Genomic DNA, 18,313 nt, shown 5'->3' on the forward strand with positions numbered 1-18,313 from the left:
TTTGACAAGATCTACAACTTCTACGTGTACTTCATCAGCTAAAATACAAAAAAAAAAGTTGGATAGGGGAAAACGACTTTTTATTCATTTTACGAGCACTTTTTGGCTCATAGAACATTGGGGTTACATCCTGGCTGAAAATGTTCAATATAAAAAAGTTATGATTCAATCACATCTGCAACTTTGTCAACCTCGAAAATATTACGTAACAAAGTTTTAGCCAAAAAAATTTTTTATTTTTTATTTTATTTATTATTTTACTGGAACAACTACCTTAAAATGATTGCCATTTTTTTCTAAAACAGGAAACCTTACCAATTTCAAACCGTCACATTAGACATAATAACGAATCTCTCTGTCAAATTTTAACGCAATCCGATAAAAATTGCAAGAGTTAGTCAAAAAACTTGACCATGTATGTAATATGTCCATACATACACACATACATACATACACTCCCAACGCTGAGGTCCGCGATCGCAATTTCTTTTTTACCAAAATTCTTTTTACCCAAAATCAATAAGTTTCAAGGGTACTTACACTTTTTGCTATGACAAAACTATAAGGCACTCCTGAGTATCGATCGTGCCTAAAAACAGCTTATACAAAAATAAGCAAAGGAATAGTCATTTCTATACCATTATCTATGCACCAATGGTAACTATAATTTTTTAATCAAATTTTTACCATAGCCAACAATGCTGGATACAAATTAAATATTTCTTCGCTCAAATGTCCTTTGTCCAAGTCCAAAGCTCATAAGCATACAACTACACTATAGTAACAGCCTTAAGCCAACTGTAACCGTTTGGTTGATAAATCAAGTTTGCTCTCGAGAAGATAACTCAAATAATACTTGAACACCCAGAACGCGCTTAATATGACTTTCACGACAATCTGTTTTTCTTACAATCGTCCAATATTTTGTAGTCTCTGTCACCCCTACATAACAGAGATGTGCATATCTATTCGAATCAACATTTTCTCTGCTGTTAACGAGTTGACTTGTTGAGTTTTCTGTTCCATCGTTTTAACTCGTTCAATCTAATAGTCAGTTGTATATTTTCTCGACCAATGTTGTTAATCGTGATACATTTTACCCCCAAAATATCGTAAGCCATTTTTTCATCGCAAAATTGCGAGAAAATACTATAAAATTTCAACAAATTTAATAAAGTTCAAAACAACTTTGTCGTTTCATGGATGTATCAAAAGGATGACCAAATATTGCAAAAAATTTAGATATCTTCAAAGCAGCGTGCAAAGTCTTGCTAATATTTTCACTCAGTTCTCTATGTTGGGTGTCAATGGGATTATCAACTGCTATTTTAATGCCAAATCCCGTGGGTATGTAAATAAATATAGTGCCTTTAGTTTCTCCGGTAGGAATGTTACACGATGGAAGTGAACAATGCAGCAACAACGAATTTGCAAACGCTTGACTTATCATACATGCACATATGCAATTTATAAATCACGATTTTTCCCCGCTGCTAAAGACGCAAAAGCACGAAAGTAATACAGACTTTCGTTAAAAGCACAAATACGTGCCTTTGGTGGATGTACTAAATGATCGTTTTGTTAATTAAAATCGTGGCCACGCGTAATGTACAAGCACTAGTTTTACGACGCGCGTGAAAAGCGATTCTGGCCGCGGTTGCAAATCACAGTAGCGTCAGCCCGATTTTTCAAGCGGTGACGCGAAATTGATAAATAGCCTCGCGCCGTCGGCTTAATTGGCCTCGGGTAAAACACCTTGGGCTGCCCGTGAACGTGTGCATGTACTCTCTTGAGCGGCAACAGCACGAGACACGCTCGTTACTTTTCGTCCGCTCGTTTTGCACTGTAAAAAAAAGCTTTATTGCCGTGAAAATTTTTAATGGCCGCGATTTTTCGCTCATTCCACGCTCAGAGGTTTCAGTGCTTGTAGCTTTTTGTGTTTCAATCCTATTCTTCGTGTGGCCTATACCAAAAGTTTTTTGTTGTTTGAACATGGTTATTTCTTGTAGCGTCTTGGAAGGATGAAACTTGGATTTTGCGATTCTAAGTTTTTCAGTAATATAATTCCACTTTGTTTATATTACCGAGTTGGTTGCAGAACATAAATGACGTGTGAGAAAACTCAAGTTGAAAGGCAGAAGAGATTTTATTAGCTAAACGAATTTAACTGATACCTTGAGAGATGTCTCGTACTCAACAATGGATAAAAGGACCTTTTCATGACATGTGTCCTTACACTAGTGACATCGCATGATTTGGGTCGTTTTTTATGTATACTGACATTATTGCTTGTCATCGTAATTAAATCACAGGTAGTGTTGGAGTGCCGTACTTGTATTTTAACAAAAGATCAGCGTCAAAGGGTGGATTGTTGGAAAATATTGTTTATATGGAAAATTTTCAGGGGAAGTCAAAATTACTGAAAGATACGAGCAGTTAAAGGCAAAAAAACCATCATCAAAAGTTCCTTGTTCACTTTGGCAAATTGAAATACATAGAAAAATCAATAAACAACAAACCCGTTTACCAATGAGCTAAAGCGTCGGGAGAATCGGTATCTATACTCATAGTTAGCTCATAAATTTCCTACGATCTCTCAACAACGCTTCTCCCCGTTTCCCATCATTTTGCCCATTTCTCAAGTAACGCACGTTCAACTCTTCTATGGTGAGCCAGTAACATTGAACAAGGTAGTATACGTGTTGTGCATGAAAAAGATGGCCTGCCTGCTACTATTACCGCTGCAGTCGATCCCTTAAGCCAATTTTTTTTTTTTTTTTTTCTCCTCTTTTTTTTCAAAGTGCAAAGAGAGAGGCTTCCTCGCTCTAATACGCCACGCAAACTGTAGTTCTGTCGTGTACATGTGTACACGTGACCGCTGCCTCGGTCTTCTTCTTCTTCATCGCTAGTGTCATCTTCCACGTCGTTCAGAACTTTACGAACGCTATTTGCTACTTTTTACAAAGTGTGTCACACTCATCTGGACATGAGTAATCGATTATTATCATTTGTCTTAGGCTATAGGTAACGAATCTTTCAAATACAAGTAGATACCGTGAGTGCACGAAAAGAATCATCATCTGGAAAATCTAAACTACAGATTTATGTCGTGAATTTCCTACTTGTATGTCATTTCGATGATGATCATTTGACTATAGCTCAACCAAAATTACCTAGTTCGGGAATGTGGGAAAAAATGTTCATCTTTATTTTGCACTTATGGTGTACAAAACTTTACTATAAATAATCCGATACATCAATCAAAGATCTATGTAGATTCACACGTATCTGCGGAAAAGGCAAAGAGAATTCCCAAATGTATATCGTCACATTCCCATTTTGTCACTCACATGAATCACACGGCGCGCTACACCTAATTGACGATACGCTGTCACGAGAGAAAAGAACAGCAACAGGTTACAAGATCGTCGCAGCTGCTGCTGATAGGATGACGGTGCAACCGAATCCTCGTAACATAATTAATTGTGATAACTTATTCCAGTTCGTGGGATCCGGACACTCTTCTTTGGTAATCAAAGCCAGCGTTTGGACCGAGTTAGACGAGACTTTTTACGGAACGGCGACGTACTCAATGTGATCCAAGAGGAAAAAACACGTCAATGGAAACGCGTTCGCGTAATAATAATGATCCACTGGGTGTAAGAGGTGCATCTTCTGTTATGATAAAAGGCCAGTGGCACGCAACATGATGCTTCTTGCGGTACATGTAATATCATCGCACGTGCGTACATACATCTCCTTCTGCCCGCGCGCACCGTAATTGCTTGTAATTACCCTTTAACGAGCGTTAGGAGCGTGCTTGTTATTGTGTGTTTGATGCTGCGAACTAGAAGCTGCTGCTTAAGGAGGACTTATATGTATCGGTGCCTGGGTCCCAGGACTGCGAAAACATTATACTTATACGCGATAGAACGGAAATAGGTTGTTAGGTTAATGTGAGTATGCGAAATTTTTTTATTTTCTTTATTTTTAGGAATCATTTATTAAGTACCTGATCAGTCGATCTTTGGAGATTTTCGAGAGTACCTTGACCATATACTCTGATGTGAATCCAAGCGTGTTATTCGTATTTCCGCATGTTTACCCAATGCACTGCATCGGTATTAACAAGCACTTAAATAGATCCATGATTAATTATCTTATCTGATCTATTACTGCAGAAAAAATCATTTGGAGAAGGCTTCTAGGTGTAAAGCATCTTTATGCAATTATATTATAAATCTACAATAAACGTAATGGGTACTAAGCAGCCTTCAGGAGTTAGACGCTTAGGTAAAGAAGAATTGTTTCAAAACCTAGTATACGAAAAAAAAAATTTGGTTGAGCGTTGCACAACTTGGTTTGTTGGTCGATCCCATCATAAAATACGATGATCCAACCGTAAAATATAATTGCTGTAGCCAACTCATATTTGTTCAACTATGGATACAGTCAAAGCATCCACTCAACTATCATTAACTATTTTTCATAGCTAGGCTAACCAATTTTCTTCCCAGTAGAACCAGTGAAACACTAAACTTACTGACACCATTATCACTTTAGACGTGTTAATTCAATATACTCTGATTTCCAACGCATACATAGTTCATATTTGACACCATGTACTTGTGTGTGTCTGCGTACGTTCTGACATTTACAAACAATTTTATTAGTTTTTTCTGTGCCGTTGGCTTTAAGGATATTCATCGGATACTCCAAGGAGACATAGCCAGGTAGTCCATGTTGAATAAATGGAAAATAAAAAATTAAAGTGGTTAAAAACCCAATAGTACAAGTTGTCCTACCAAAGATTATAATCTACAAAATCCTATGGGTTCATAATATTCCCACTACATCCACCGATCAGCTTTCCGTGAAGGACTCGGATGTATAGCTCTCGGTAAGGCAACAATCGGTACGCCTATAAGGTAAAGTTGGCACATCCTGCCGTCGGGCGATTGTTCTTCAACCACTGGCGCGTGGTTGCGAAAAAGTTTTTATCGAGAGGATGTGCCGCGTGTGTCGCGTTCCAAGTAGAGAGCCGACTCCCACGCAGCAGCTCGGCACGCTTTTGCGTGATAAATGCACGACTAGTTTTTTTCTCTCAGCTAAGAAACTACACAATGGGTTGTATATGGTCTGTTGTTAATGTATAGTCTTTACTTGGGAGCGGAGTAAAAAAAACAATTAGCGATAAATAAAAGAGATAAAACGTAGTTCACCTGCATTACCACGCGTTTTGGCTGAAAATATGTATAACTGGTCAAGCTGTCTCATACCTACTGCTGTACTCTTCTTCGTGCATTTTCTTGTTCTGTCAAATTGATCTTTATCCCGACATGTCGCTCGAGCTCCACGACTGGCTTCGTTCTTCCGCTAAGGCTTCTTCGCGTCCGCATCCCCTTTCTCTCGTCCAGAACTCTGTACTTGAATGTAGTGCATCCCTTTTGCGAGTCAAAGTAAAGTGAAATAACTTTCAAATGAACAAACATACGTTGTATACGAAATTCACAGGGTTTTGCCATCAATACATTTTTTACTGTTGCTGTATGGAGTTAACATTTTCGTTTAATCGAATCTGGTTGAAGGAGTTTATTTTAAACTTATACCATGTTGTTCAGCATCCAACGTTAAAGTAAAAAGTAAAAAAGAAACGAATTGTCAAAGTTTTTCATCAAAGACTGCGATATTTGATCCAAACTAAACGTACATCTACTGTGAAATCAAGTGTTTTAGAATTCAATACATTACATTCTGTCACATGTTTTCAATACGCTATTAGCTGTCTAAAAACCTTTCAGAATCAGAGAAAAGTTTAGATATTAAAGTATTTAAAACGCTTTTTCGAATAATTTGATTATTTTTTAAAAAATGTTTCTTTTTTTTTATTGTGATGCATCGTTTTTGCTGAAAAATTATTTGTATAAAATAAAAAAGTATCGCAAAATTGATAAAATATCTGTGCCTAAGTATGAATGAATGAATGCTTTTTCAATTGAAAATCAATAAACCATTACAATAGTACGAAAAAAATTTACCAAGGTTCGTCTGTATTAATCGTATTGATTGATTTTCTATTTAAAACATTTTGCAAAGTATTTATAGTATCTTGAGTGTAACACTACAAACGAGTGAGTGTAAGAAAAAAAAGGGTCGTATGAGTTAAACAAAGACAAATGCCCATACTCATTAAAGGTAACAGAAGAAGAGACCACTGCGCCGGCTTCGAACTCAATTTAATTAGTGGAGGTTCACAGATATCTTATTAGCATTGAGGCTCGCATTCGCGCAGTACCGAACTAGTGTAGCTCACGCCCTTTAGTGGTGCCCGTACCGATAGTCTCGCTTGCCGATGGCGTACTGATGCGCTGCTGCACCAATGCCATCTTAAATTTACGGAAACTAGTTGTTTTTTTTTTCTTCTCAAGTTGTGACTTTGTTGCTGCTGAGTCGCGAGGATGGCTGAAATCATCGGTTAGTGCGCTCGATTCGACAGAGAAAATTAAAAAAAAATTGTGGCTTATTTGGAGAGAAAGTGAATCTGATGGTTTTGATTTTTATTCGTCTTCAGTGGGGATGGACTATGTTTGCACTAGTCAAAATTACAGTCAATATATTCCTTCTGATTTTAGAAAGGGTTCCTAGAAAAACCACATAGTAATCGATATAAGTCGTGAAAATAGTGATACCGTTCGGACGTGTATTACCGCACGTATGTTCCCTGTAAATGTAAAATTTGAAACGTGTGACCAAGTGCAGAGTATTTCTTATGCGTTTTACTTTTTTTTTTTGCAAAACCCCACCACAGATGGTGGAATTTATGAAACATCGCATTGTTCTGATGAGCTAAGTTAGTTTTCGAAAATCATATGCAATCAATACGATATCAATAGCTTTTTACAAGTGCTACGTGAGAAAAATACTGAAAATTTTTTCCAACACTTCGTGTGCGAAGAGCTTGATATATATACCTCGATGTATACACTACGGTAACTACTTTGCATCCTGACCCTTGCTTCGCGCACTCGAGTTGAAAAATATCTTACTCGACCCTTAAAGTTTATGAAAAGTCCCACCTGTGTGTAAAACCATCAACTTTACGCACTTGTGACGTAAAATACTTTTTTTAGCTCTTGGGTGTTTTGTTTCTGAATTAATAAATGTGAACGTGTGGCAGTAATATAAAAAATTTGAGTATTGATGGTACACAATACATCTAGAAAGGAAAAGTATACCATCTCTCAGACGCCTAAGGCGAGAGTGACTAGCATTCAATAAAAGATTTCTTTATTTGCTCTTTGGTGTACGCAATACAATTTTGTATCCCCTGCAGTAAGAAAGAAGAATTTGTCTTACTTCTGCGTGGGAAGAAGTTTTCCAATTTTTACTAGGTAGGGTGAAGATACGCTTGAAAATTGCAATAGTAATCATTCGTTGAATTTTTTACCACGAAAATTACACAATATTAAAACTTATTCAATATACATGAAAATACACATAAATAGCTATACTCAGCGTGGAAAAAGATAAAAAACAGTTTTTTTCGTACGCAACAATTACTGTCACCCATCAATACATCTTTGCACAAGCGAATCGTCCAACATTTAGGTGTTTTTGTAATAATAATAATCCCATTTATCATCCTTTCAAAAGCATAAAAAACTTAAAGTCAAATAATTCGGAGTAAAAAAAACCACACATACCAGACGTTTTCCCTCAAAGTACAAAAATCCAATAAAAAGACTCCGCGTACGAATGAAAAAAACAGAGCGTCTCGCTGCTTTTCCAGAAATGACCGGCGGCGGCACCAACATGGCGTACCGGGGCCTCAGCCAGCACGTGAACTTCGACACAGTGCCGGACCCCGAGGACCGTTTTTCCCTCGAGGAGCTCATCGGCGAGGGTACTTACGGCGAAGTGTACGCAGCGCGCGACAAAGAGTCCAATGGCCAGGTGGCCATTAAAATCCTCGAGAACGTGGCGGACAATATCGAGGAGATCGAGGAGGAGTTTCTCGTGCTGCGCGATCTGAGTGTACACCCCAATATACCGGCCTTCCACGGCATCTTCCTCAGGAGAGCCAAGCACGGACAGGAGGAAGACCAGCTTTGGTTTGTCATGGAGGTGAGGTCAAATGCCCACTTTCTCTTTCTTCCTGATCTTACCCGCACTTGTTTGCTAATCATAGTTTTTTTAATTCTCAACAAGTTGCAAGAAAACCGTAAAAAATTGTATTTCCTTGTTCCTTATAGTAATCGTTAAGTCGATGAAAATTACACCGAGTGTCTTTAAATTTTCCCGAGTGCCATTTACTTAATACGCGGAATCGTGGCAATTAGGAAAGAAACAAAAGAGTGCAGAGCGCTAACTCCAATTAAAACGCAATTCTTAGGAGCCAGATTATCTCCGCCGTGAAAAAGTGCCATTTTCCTGTACCTATGTACCGATACAACGCGTCACGGCACAGAAAACCGTAAACACATTTGCTCGACGGAATCATATCAAACCCACGAATCTCACCCTTTTGCGCTCCGTTGCACACCTGTACGCGAAATTTCGCACCATCGACGCTTCGCGTATAACGTCGCGCTCCATCGGCGCGATTCCCGATCTCGCGCGAAAGCTGGCAAAGACACAGCCTGCCATTGTTTTGAACACTGTTTTTACAGAGAGAGAGAGAGAGGGAGATGGGAGGCGAGATCGCGATACTTCCGCAGGAGAAAGTCAGGACTTGCGGTCCGACGGAGAATCGCATGATTTTTCACGCTGAGACGGGGAATCGGTCGGAGCATTCGCACGGAAAGGAAAAAAATTTTTGCTTTATCGATGCATTTCGTGGAAACGATCGGATCCCTGGATCTATCATTGACGTTGTTGTTGCTCGGTATTTTTTTTCTTTTACGAGAAAACTGTTCTGTCCGCGACGCGGACTTTCGTTCTGCTTTGCAACGCCTGACTTTACGGTTCATGCGTTTATGGACCGAAATCGTTACTTTCGACAGTTTAGAGCAACACCGTCAATTTCCAGACAACTACCAACTGTACTCTCCACGCGAGCTGGCCTCATGACAATGCGCTTTTCCTTTGCGCACAGCAGAAAGTTGATAATTGGAAAATAAAATTTTTACCGCATAATCGATAAATAACGGAATGCACCAGGACAAAAAAAAAAAAAAAGAAAAAGAAAAGAAAATAAACTTAGCCTAGATTCGAGCGATTCGAAAAACGAGATGTGAAAGAGTCAACCCGCAAATTAGGTACACGAGAACGCCTCGGCCCTACACTCTCTCGCATCCAAATTGAATTTCTAGCGAGCGCGTTTCTCGCGTGACACTAAAAGTCTTCCCTCGTCTGATAATTACTTGTATACACAGATATATACTTATACTCGGGTGTGTTTCAACAGCTGTGCACGGGCGGCTCGGTGACGGACCTGGTTCAGGGTCTGAAGAGGCGCGGAAGCCGTTTGACCGACGATCAGATAGCCTACATCTTGAGGGAGACCGTCGAGGCCTTAATTTACTTGCATAACAATCACTGCATGCACCGCGACGTCAAGGGACACAATATCCTATTGACCGAGGATGCGAGGGTTAAGCTCGTCGACTTTGGTGTGTCGTCGCATTTGGCAGCTACACACGTCAGGAGAAACACCTCCGTCGGCACACCGTATTGGATGGCTCCTGAAGTAATCATGCTTATGTTTTTTATGGTTTTTTTTTTTTTTTTAACTCTTAGGTGATAAAGAATTCTTCTGAAGGTGATTTTTTGAGTATAAGGAGGAAAGTCGAGCAAAGTAGTAATGCAAGAGAATAGCTGTCCTAGTTTTTGTTCTCTCGTACATATCATGGAGAAAAATTTGAAACTATAACCATTGAAAAATGGCTGAATTATCATTGCATATTTAATTTGCTGAAAAAAAAATCTTTACGAGTAGTGAATAACAATTTTTTACAATATTCATAAAAACTTTTAAGTATGGATCTTTTCCTAACATTTGTTAGCTCGTGACTACTGTCTTCGTGCCCATCATTTGTGTAAACTTCAAATTTCTATAACATTTACGACAATTCGATGATACTCGTCTTTTATACAGGTTATTATTATTATTATTATTATTATTTTTATTGCAATAATACGACTAGCTGAAGACCCACAAAAAAATTTCGATTTCAATCGGCTATATTCATCATAAATCAATGTACTTTGCGGAGCTAAATTTGATCCTTTCGTCAGAGTAAAAAATTAAGCTCTAATTTCTATTACTTTCAACTTTAAATAAGCAAAGCTAACGGAAGATTAGAATGGATTAATTTCCAAAGCTACTCCAGTAACGTTCTAAAATAACCAAGAAAATTTAAATTTCACCAATCATCACAAGTCACGAACAATTATTTCGTATTGTCTTGAAGCAATTGTTTGCTTTTGTCAATTGATGTTACTTTTTAATACGAAAGTATTATATTTTTTGTCAGCCCAACCCAAAAACTCATCAACAACCCCTTACAGGTGATCGCCTGCGAGCAACAGCTCGACTCGTCGTACGACTCACGTTGCGACGTCTGGTCGGTGGGCATCACAGCGATTGAACTGACGGAGGGCGACCCACCCTTGTCCGAGCTACACCCAATGCGGGCTCTCTTCCAAATTCCCCGCAACCCTCCTCCCTCGCTGAAAAACCCGGACATACACGCGCCCGAGCTCACCGACTTCATAACCGAGTGCCTCGTCAAGGATCTTGAGCATCGGCCCTTCGCTTGCGAGCTCAAAGTGCACCCGCTGCTCGTAAACATTGAAGGAAGGCTGGACGAAATCAGGAGCCAACTGCAAGAAGAAATAAGCAGACAAAGGTAGGCTGTTCAAATGAAATAGAGAACCAGGACTATATGCACGGGATGATTAATGAGTATTGAATCATGACTAGGACTGATGGACGAGTGAAACGACAGCCAGAAGTGACGACCAAGCACGGAAAGTTGAAGACGGATCGAAAGGCTAGGCCTGAAAAAATGTACATGGACGACTTGGCTGCGTTGGACACGTTGTCCGAGGACGCCATTGTCGATCAGTTGCAGAATCGTTACGAAAGATCTCAAATTTACACGTACATCGGAGACATTCTCGTGGCTGTTAACCCATTCACGAATCTTGGCCTTTACACGGGCTTGGTGAGTAAATGACTCTTGCTTCAATAATTTTATTTATTTTACACGAAGAATAAGGTTCAACGGTTACATAAAAGAACTGAACGGTAATTAAATCTGAAACAAAGCAATTCTTTTAAATGAATTGTCATCAAACAGGGATGAAAATAAAATGGTTATTGGGTTGTATTGTGTTACAAAAATACCCTACAGGAGCAGAGGCGTTACAAAGGCCAAGCCCGCTCCGACAACCCTCCGCACATCTTTGCAGTTGCGGATGCCGCCTATCAGGCACTCCTTCACCAGCGTCAGAATCAGTCGATCGTCATAAGTGGCGAGTCGGGTGCCGGCAAGACTGAATCTGCTAATCTTTTGCTCAAACAGTTGGTCTACCTGAGCAAAGCACCGAATCGCAATCTCGAAGAACGTATCTTGCAGATCAACCCCATTATGGAGGCTTTTGGTAATGCAGCGACTGGAATAAACGCCAATTCCTCAAGATTCGACAAGTATTTGGATCTGACGATGACGTTGGGTGGTAAGGTCACCGGAGCCAGAGTTGCTGTTTACCTGTTGGAGCAATCACGTGTCGTTGCTCAGGCTGAGTGAGTGATCATTTTTGAGATTACGGAGAATACAATTTGGAAAATTCACGACAACTTAACAATTTCTATTTTTTCCCCAGAGAGGAAAAGAATTTCCACATATTCTACTACTTGTACGATGGCTTGGAAGCCGATGGACGCTTGGATGAGTTCTTTTTGAGCTCAGAATTGCGCAAGAAACACCGCTATCTCACATATGATACTGATCCATCGCAAACTAACATAGATAAGTTCCAGCAATTGAAGGCAGCCTTCAAAGTACTTGGCTTCCACGATGCTGAGGTCGATACAGTTTACAGTATTATAGCTGCCATACTACATCTTGGAGACATCGAATTCGAAGAGATTCTTTCTGAGGATAACACTGACAACAAGAGTGCCGTAGTGGACAACGAACCAGTTAACCGAGGTACGTTATATGTAAACGTGTATTTAGTGACAAGAAAAACGTATAAATAATGACGACTGATAATCTGTCTATGTTTTGTCATTATTTTCAGTCACAAAAATGATTGGAATCGAGCCAGATGATCTCATCGAAGCGCTGACTTCGAACTCCGTGGTAACGCGTGGTGAGACAATAACTCGCAACAATACCGTAGCCGAAGCTTGTGCTGCTCGCGATGCCATGGCCAAATGTCTGTACGGCAGACTTTTTGACTGGATGGTCAACCAAATCAATTGTTTGCTGAGTTTTAATCGGTCGCCAAACTACGAACCCCTATCCATCGGATTGCTCGACATCTTCGGCTTCGAAAATTTTCCGAAGAATTCGTTCGAGCAGCTTTGCATCAATATCGCCAATGAACAGATTCAATACTATTTCAATCAACACATTTTCACTTGGGAGCAACAAGAGTACATGGCCGAAGGTATTCCACTCGATCTTGTAGAGTTTTCAGACAACAGGCCTGTATTGGATATGCTTCTAAGCAAACCCATGGGTTTGCTTGCACTGTTAGACGAAGAAAGCCGATTTCCCAGAGCTACTGATAAGACTTTAATAGGTATCTTTTGTAACTGTGGTGTTGTTGATAGTAAGAACACTATTTGTTTGAATGCGCATAACATCGAGCGTCTTTTTATTTACAGAAAAGTTCCATAATAATATCAAATCGAAGTTTTATGTACGGCCCAAGTCTGATGCCGTGTGCTTTGCCATCCATCACTTTGCTGGTCGAGTCGTCTATCAAGCCGACGGTTTTCTTGAAAAAAATCGAAACTTTTTGCCACCTGAGGTGATACAGCTAGTGCGTCAATCGCGTTTTGACATGGTTCGATTCCTCTTCCAATGTCCCATCACGAAGACGGGCAATCTCTACTCTGCTATTCAAGATACGAATTCCAGACGATTATCCGTCTCCAGTACGAAGGTATGGGTGAAAAGATATTACTGAATTTATGATCCTAATTGATACTACTTTTCATTTATTTAAAAGGAAAGATACTCAAGTCGAGGATTGGCATCGCAGTCGCGAGCTCAACAGACCGTGGCCACGTACTTCAGGTACTCTTTAATGGATTTACTTCAAAAAATGGTTTCGGGTTCACCACAATTCGTTAGATGTATCAAGCCGAATGATAACCGGAGTCCAAAGTTCTTTGACAAAGAAAAAGTAATCAAGCAGTTAAGATACACAGGAGTTCTTGAAACCATAAGAATCAGACAAAATGGCTTCTCCCACAGAATACCTTTCAACGAGTTCTTAAAGAGGTACGGAAGAACAACTTGTTTCATGAAATTTTATCATCCAGATCGAAAAACTGCATTTACGATTAATTCTAGATATTGCTTCTTGGCCTTTGGTTGGGATGAACGAGTCGTAGCAAATCGTGACAACTGCCGGCTCCTTCTTGTACGCTTAAAGATGGACGGTTGGGCTCTGGGTAGGACAAAAGTTTTCCTGAAATACTATCACGTCGAGTTCCTTTCGAAACAGTACGAAGAACAGTTGAAAAAAATCGTCCAGGTTCAAGCGTGTGTTCGACGTTGGTTAGCCAAGATCAGATTCAAGCGGGAGAAGTGGCAACTTGCCGTTTCAGTGGTTACATTGCAACGACATATACGCAGATGGTTGTCCAGAAAACATGCCATCGAAGCGATTAAACAGAGAAACTTACAAGAAGAATCGGAAGCGCTTCAAAATGCTGCTGGTAAGATTTTCATAAAACTATACCCCAGACGAAGTAGTCCCAAACATATACTTGTATATTATAAAATTGTTATCGCATGAATGACTAATGCTTTGCAGAAGAAGCTGCAGAAAGAGCCAGACGGTCGAAACAAGCTTCAGTGGATGCAGACAGTGCTGCGGTTGTGATCCAGAGTCATTTTCGAGGCTATACAATTCGGAAGAAGTTTGGCTATGAACTAGAGGAAAGATACAAGAGGATTCTCAATGATTATGACAATAAAAAAGAGGCTCATCAAGCATTGTTACGTGAGGGTTTGAAAAACGAAGATGCAGCGCTTATTATAAAACGATGGTACAAGACGGAAGAACCAGTCAAGAAGAAACCACCCGCTAGAGATCCCATTCATCCCAAGTTGCGACAAGCTGACTTGATTAACTTTGCGCAGACTGTAAGCACAATACAGAGTTCAATCATTTGTTGTTGGAATTTTTAAATTGGAGTTTAACGTTATGTTTCGATCGTTAGGTTCACATGAAGAATCAAGAAGTACACAAGTACTTGCGTCGTAACAAGGCTGGTATTCGACTTTCAGACATTGAAGACATGCCAGCAGATTATGTGAGACCAAAAGGTTTTAGCATGGTCCAATCGATTCTACAGTATCGTAATGGTAATCAACCCGAGGCTGAGGAAACTGTCAAATACTACCGCGATTTGAAGGAGGAAATGAGCAGGTAACTATCTACCGTATAGTATGCACATTTGACATGATAAAAAAACATCGAACGAAAGAATGAGAGCTATTGAAAATAAGAGATAAAATCGAAATTTGAATTCGGAATTTTACCATGATTTTGGCACTCGCATCGAAAGTGGTTCAGACTTCGAAGAAGAAGAAGTTGGCTGGGACTTACCGTTGACACAGCTAGAAAATGACCTTCACCCACAGTCGAGGTACTATAAAATCGGTGCCATCAATTATTAGAGTTGACATTGAACTGTTATATGTATGCTAGCTGCCGCAATTTGTTAATTCCGTAGATATTTCTGTGACCTTTTTTCATTTACTATATAATCTTTAGTGTTCACTTGTGTGTCCACCCAAAAATAATCACGTATCTTTGCTACGTAATAAAATTACGTCAATCGTGTAACAAATTTGGAAAAACGTGATGTGATATCCATACGTGATGAAATTACGTCATGAAACTAAATTACTTTTATAAGTTTTTTTAACTTACTTCAAAAAATAATGTATATTTTTATGTAACAAAAGTATAACATTATTTTCAAATAGAACAAAATTACATTTTTTGACATGATTTTATAACGTATGGAAATCACGTCACGTTTTTCCAAATCTGTTACACGGTTCACGTAATTTTATAATGTAATTTTACTACGTAACAGATGTATGCGTAATTATTTTTAGGTAGGTGTAAATTATTTAGTTCGTTATACATCATTTTCATACCATTATCCTAGTCCTAACAGACCAAGCTTATTGATTTCTATAGTTCAGGGTGGAACAAAATTAGTTTTTTGACCACTTACGTGATTTAGAAAGTTGAAGTGTTGAAACCAGTACTTTGCTCCGAGGAATATGCGATTCTCTTACTAGTGCCTTGATACAAAACTATGCACGTTAGCTCCAAGAATAGATGTATAAATGGAAGACCATTTTTTTTTATCTCAGGAGCCGCATGGGTCAGATAGTGGAGATAAATGTGGAGAGGAGGGAGCGTCTTCAGGCTCATGGAGACTATACAGTTGCTCCGGAGCAGCAGCTTTCGGACATCTGGCACAAAGCCTTGAGAAATCCAGCCGAGACCCAAGGAGCGGACACCTCGACCCTAAAGATCAAGTATGCATATTATTTTGTTCTTATGTTATCTATTGGCTGGAAGATAGTCTTTACATTAATAATAACTGTCAATCATCATATCTATTTCGTTTTTTATGTATTTCTTGGCATTACAAAAGTAAATACATTTTTTAAGTAGCTATTTACTTACGATTGTTATTATTAACAGTAAAATTTTAGGCATTCTAGTTACTTAACATCATTTCTAATGATCCAATGCACTGTTTAATACTAAGACTATCTTAAATATTCTTTGTGCATTTAATATAACTAATTAATGACTAAACTTTGTAATTATGAAAGCTAACATTAATTTCTCAATGATTTTATCTTGCTTAATCAGAGGTATCATGGCAAACTTTCAGGTATAGTTATATTCGTGGAATACTAATTATTTTGGACTAATATTTGTAATTATCTTTGGTAGAAAAAATAAACTAAAGTAATAAACAATTTTCATGACTAAGTAAAGTGTCATAAACATTCATTAGATCTACATACTTATTTAGTAATAAAGTTGAACTGACTAAAGAGATTGTAAAATTTATTCATAAGTAGAAAAGAAAAAAAGAATGGAAAATTATTCACAAAATTTATTTTCACTCTTACTAGTTCAAGGATTAATGAACTGCGCAGCAACATGCGACCCTCGTCAAACCAACAATCAGCCAATAAGCAACACACCAGCAACAATTCGAATATCAACTCTTCAGCTGGCCTACGAGTCAGACTTGGTGTCAACAAAACCAACGGACTCAACATTCGCTTGAATCCTACGAACGTATTGGTCAATAATCCACTGCAACGGCAGAACGACGCAGTAACTCAACGCCAACGTCTTAACAACAACAACATCGAGCTACATAGTCGGCTACCGATAATAAAGCTAGTCGACCGACTCAGTAGTCCAAAAAGCAATAATAATAACAATAATATTAATAATAGTAATAATAATAATAACAACAACAAGATGAGTAATAACAAAGCTAATAAAAATGGCTACTTGGAAAAAAGTCGGCAGCAACCGATTTCCTTTAGCAACATCGTTAACGGCAAGTCAAACGTGGCCGTGAAATCTATCAACGACTCTTCAGGAATAACTCCGGATCTTCGGAAGTTGTTGAGGCCTACAATCACGAAAATAAACGAGGAAAATAAATTGCATTGTCCAGCCCGATTGATTCAACAGCAAAGCGACGTCGAGGACATCAATGGGCCCTACAACTTCCGCAAGCTGTTGAGGCCGGCCGGCTACTTGCCTACCGAATCGCTTCGAAAACGAAAAAGCGGACTGGTTTCGAACGGCAGTGCTGTCGTTAAAGACAAAGTTCCTGGTAAGAACATGAAGAGGAGGGCGCCACTGGCACCTCATATGAACAACAACAATAAAATCGTTGTCAACCGAAAGTAGCAAGTGTTTATAAAAGATAATCAACATCCAACAAAAATATTTCAACTTAGAACTTTAAGTTTCAATAATTTGATTTGAAACTACTCTTGATAAGAATACTTATTACTGCTGTAGTTGTTAACGAAGAGCTTTATCCCCTCCTAAAATTTAAAACCATTAGGTGTTATTTTTATTGTGACGTTTGTTAACAAACTTTTGTTCAAAGTGAAAATAATTTATAGCTCACCTAACAATATCAACTGATGAAATCAGTATTTGCAGAAGAGGTTGTCAAATGCGACTGTTTGGAATATGCTAATATTTTCACTTTGGAGAAAAAAGTTGCAGACTAAGGAAAAATAGCAACGTTACTTTTAAGTTACGTGTAATTTAATTAAATAAACAAAACCACATACGTGCGCATGTTTAGTACTAGTCATTTTCGATTCTAAACACGGTTTTCGCGGGAAACGATCACTTTATTTTAGATGATTGTAATGTTTGCGTTCTCTTTTAATGTTATCATTATTACTGTTACTTTAAACAATCATTTATAGGATAACAGCTAAAAAACTTGAGGTACCAAAAATGAATCAGTTAAAATTTTATGAAATTTTACGACAATGAGCGTTATCGCTAAAGTTAAAATCATATAATTATGAGAATGTTATCTTTAAATGTTATATTGTTCATTTCACTAGCTTAAGATCATCAATCCAATGGATTTGTTATACTGTGTGTAACAATCGTTATCGTTATTATATTACAGAAATATACATGAAATATTCTACAAAGAGTTTAATTTCGTAGTTATTGTTTTTCCTTACCTAGGCATAAAAGTATGCTCAATAAGTTACAGAATACTTATTCGCATGAAAGATATTTAAAGACTCGAGGGGTTCCATAAATTATTCAATTTTTAGCAAAAGAAGCATAAGCTGTTTTTGTTTCGAACGTGCGGTGCTTTTTCACTGGTGTAAAAGAGTAAGACTACGATTTCAGGGTAAGTAAACAGCAGTACAAAACTGTATTTTTCAGTCTAGGATCTGTCAAGTTATAAAAATCATGATTCTATACCACGTTCTGGTGTTACAGATTTGGAGCATTTTTATCTGTGACCTTTTCACGGAAGATTACTAGCTCTTTAATTATCAATTCACATAAAAAGAATGAG

The 18,313-nt window shown here is 38.4% G+C and overlaps 1 protein-coding gene across 1 annotated transcript; it reads left to right on the plus strand.

Annotated features, from left to right (window-relative positions):
- Positions 1 to 6,318: 6,318 nt before the first annotated feature.
- On the plus strand, positions 6,319 to 17,927 carry LOC106645892 (myosin-IIIb). The gene is made up of 16 exons (XM_089597393.1): positions 6,319 to 6,474; positions 7,790 to 8,124; positions 9,407 to 9,688; positions 10,510 to 10,850; positions 10,925 to 11,168; positions 11,358 to 11,749; positions 11,830 to 12,158; positions 12,250 to 12,756; positions 12,842 to 13,122; positions 13,189 to 13,463; positions 13,536 to 13,903; positions 14,002 to 14,333; positions 14,411 to 14,619; positions 14,759 to 14,839; positions 15,582 to 15,749; positions 16,362 to 17,927. The coding sequence occupies exons 1-16, from the start codon at positions 6,459 to 6,461 to the stop codon at positions 17,158 to 17,160; spliced, it is 4,959 nt and encodes a 1,652-aa protein (XP_089453519.1). The 5' UTR covers positions 6,319 to 6,458; the 3' UTR covers positions 17,161 to 17,927.
- Positions 17,928 to 18,313: the final 386 nt, after the last annotated feature.

Source organism: Copidosoma floridanum, unplaced genomic scaffold (genome assembly GCF_036245765.1).
Source record: "Copidosoma floridanum isolate Cflo_tuat_1 unplaced genomic scaffold, Cflo_Japanese_pri ptg000032l, whole genome shotgun sequence".
Taxonomy (NCBI): domain Eukaryota; kingdom Metazoa; phylum Arthropoda; class Insecta; order Hymenoptera; family Encyrtidae; genus Copidosoma; species Copidosoma floridanum.

Coding starts and splice junctions, on each gene's coding strand:
- LOC106645892 (XM_089597393.1), top strand. Junction 10,851..10,924: donor GAAGAAATAAGCAGACAAAG/GTAGGCTGTTCA, acceptor AATCATGACTAG/GACTGATGGACGAGTGAAAC. Junction 11,169..11,357: donor TTGGCCTTTACACGGGCTTG/GTGAGTAAATGA, acceptor AATACCCTACAG/GAGCAGAGGCGTTACAAAGG.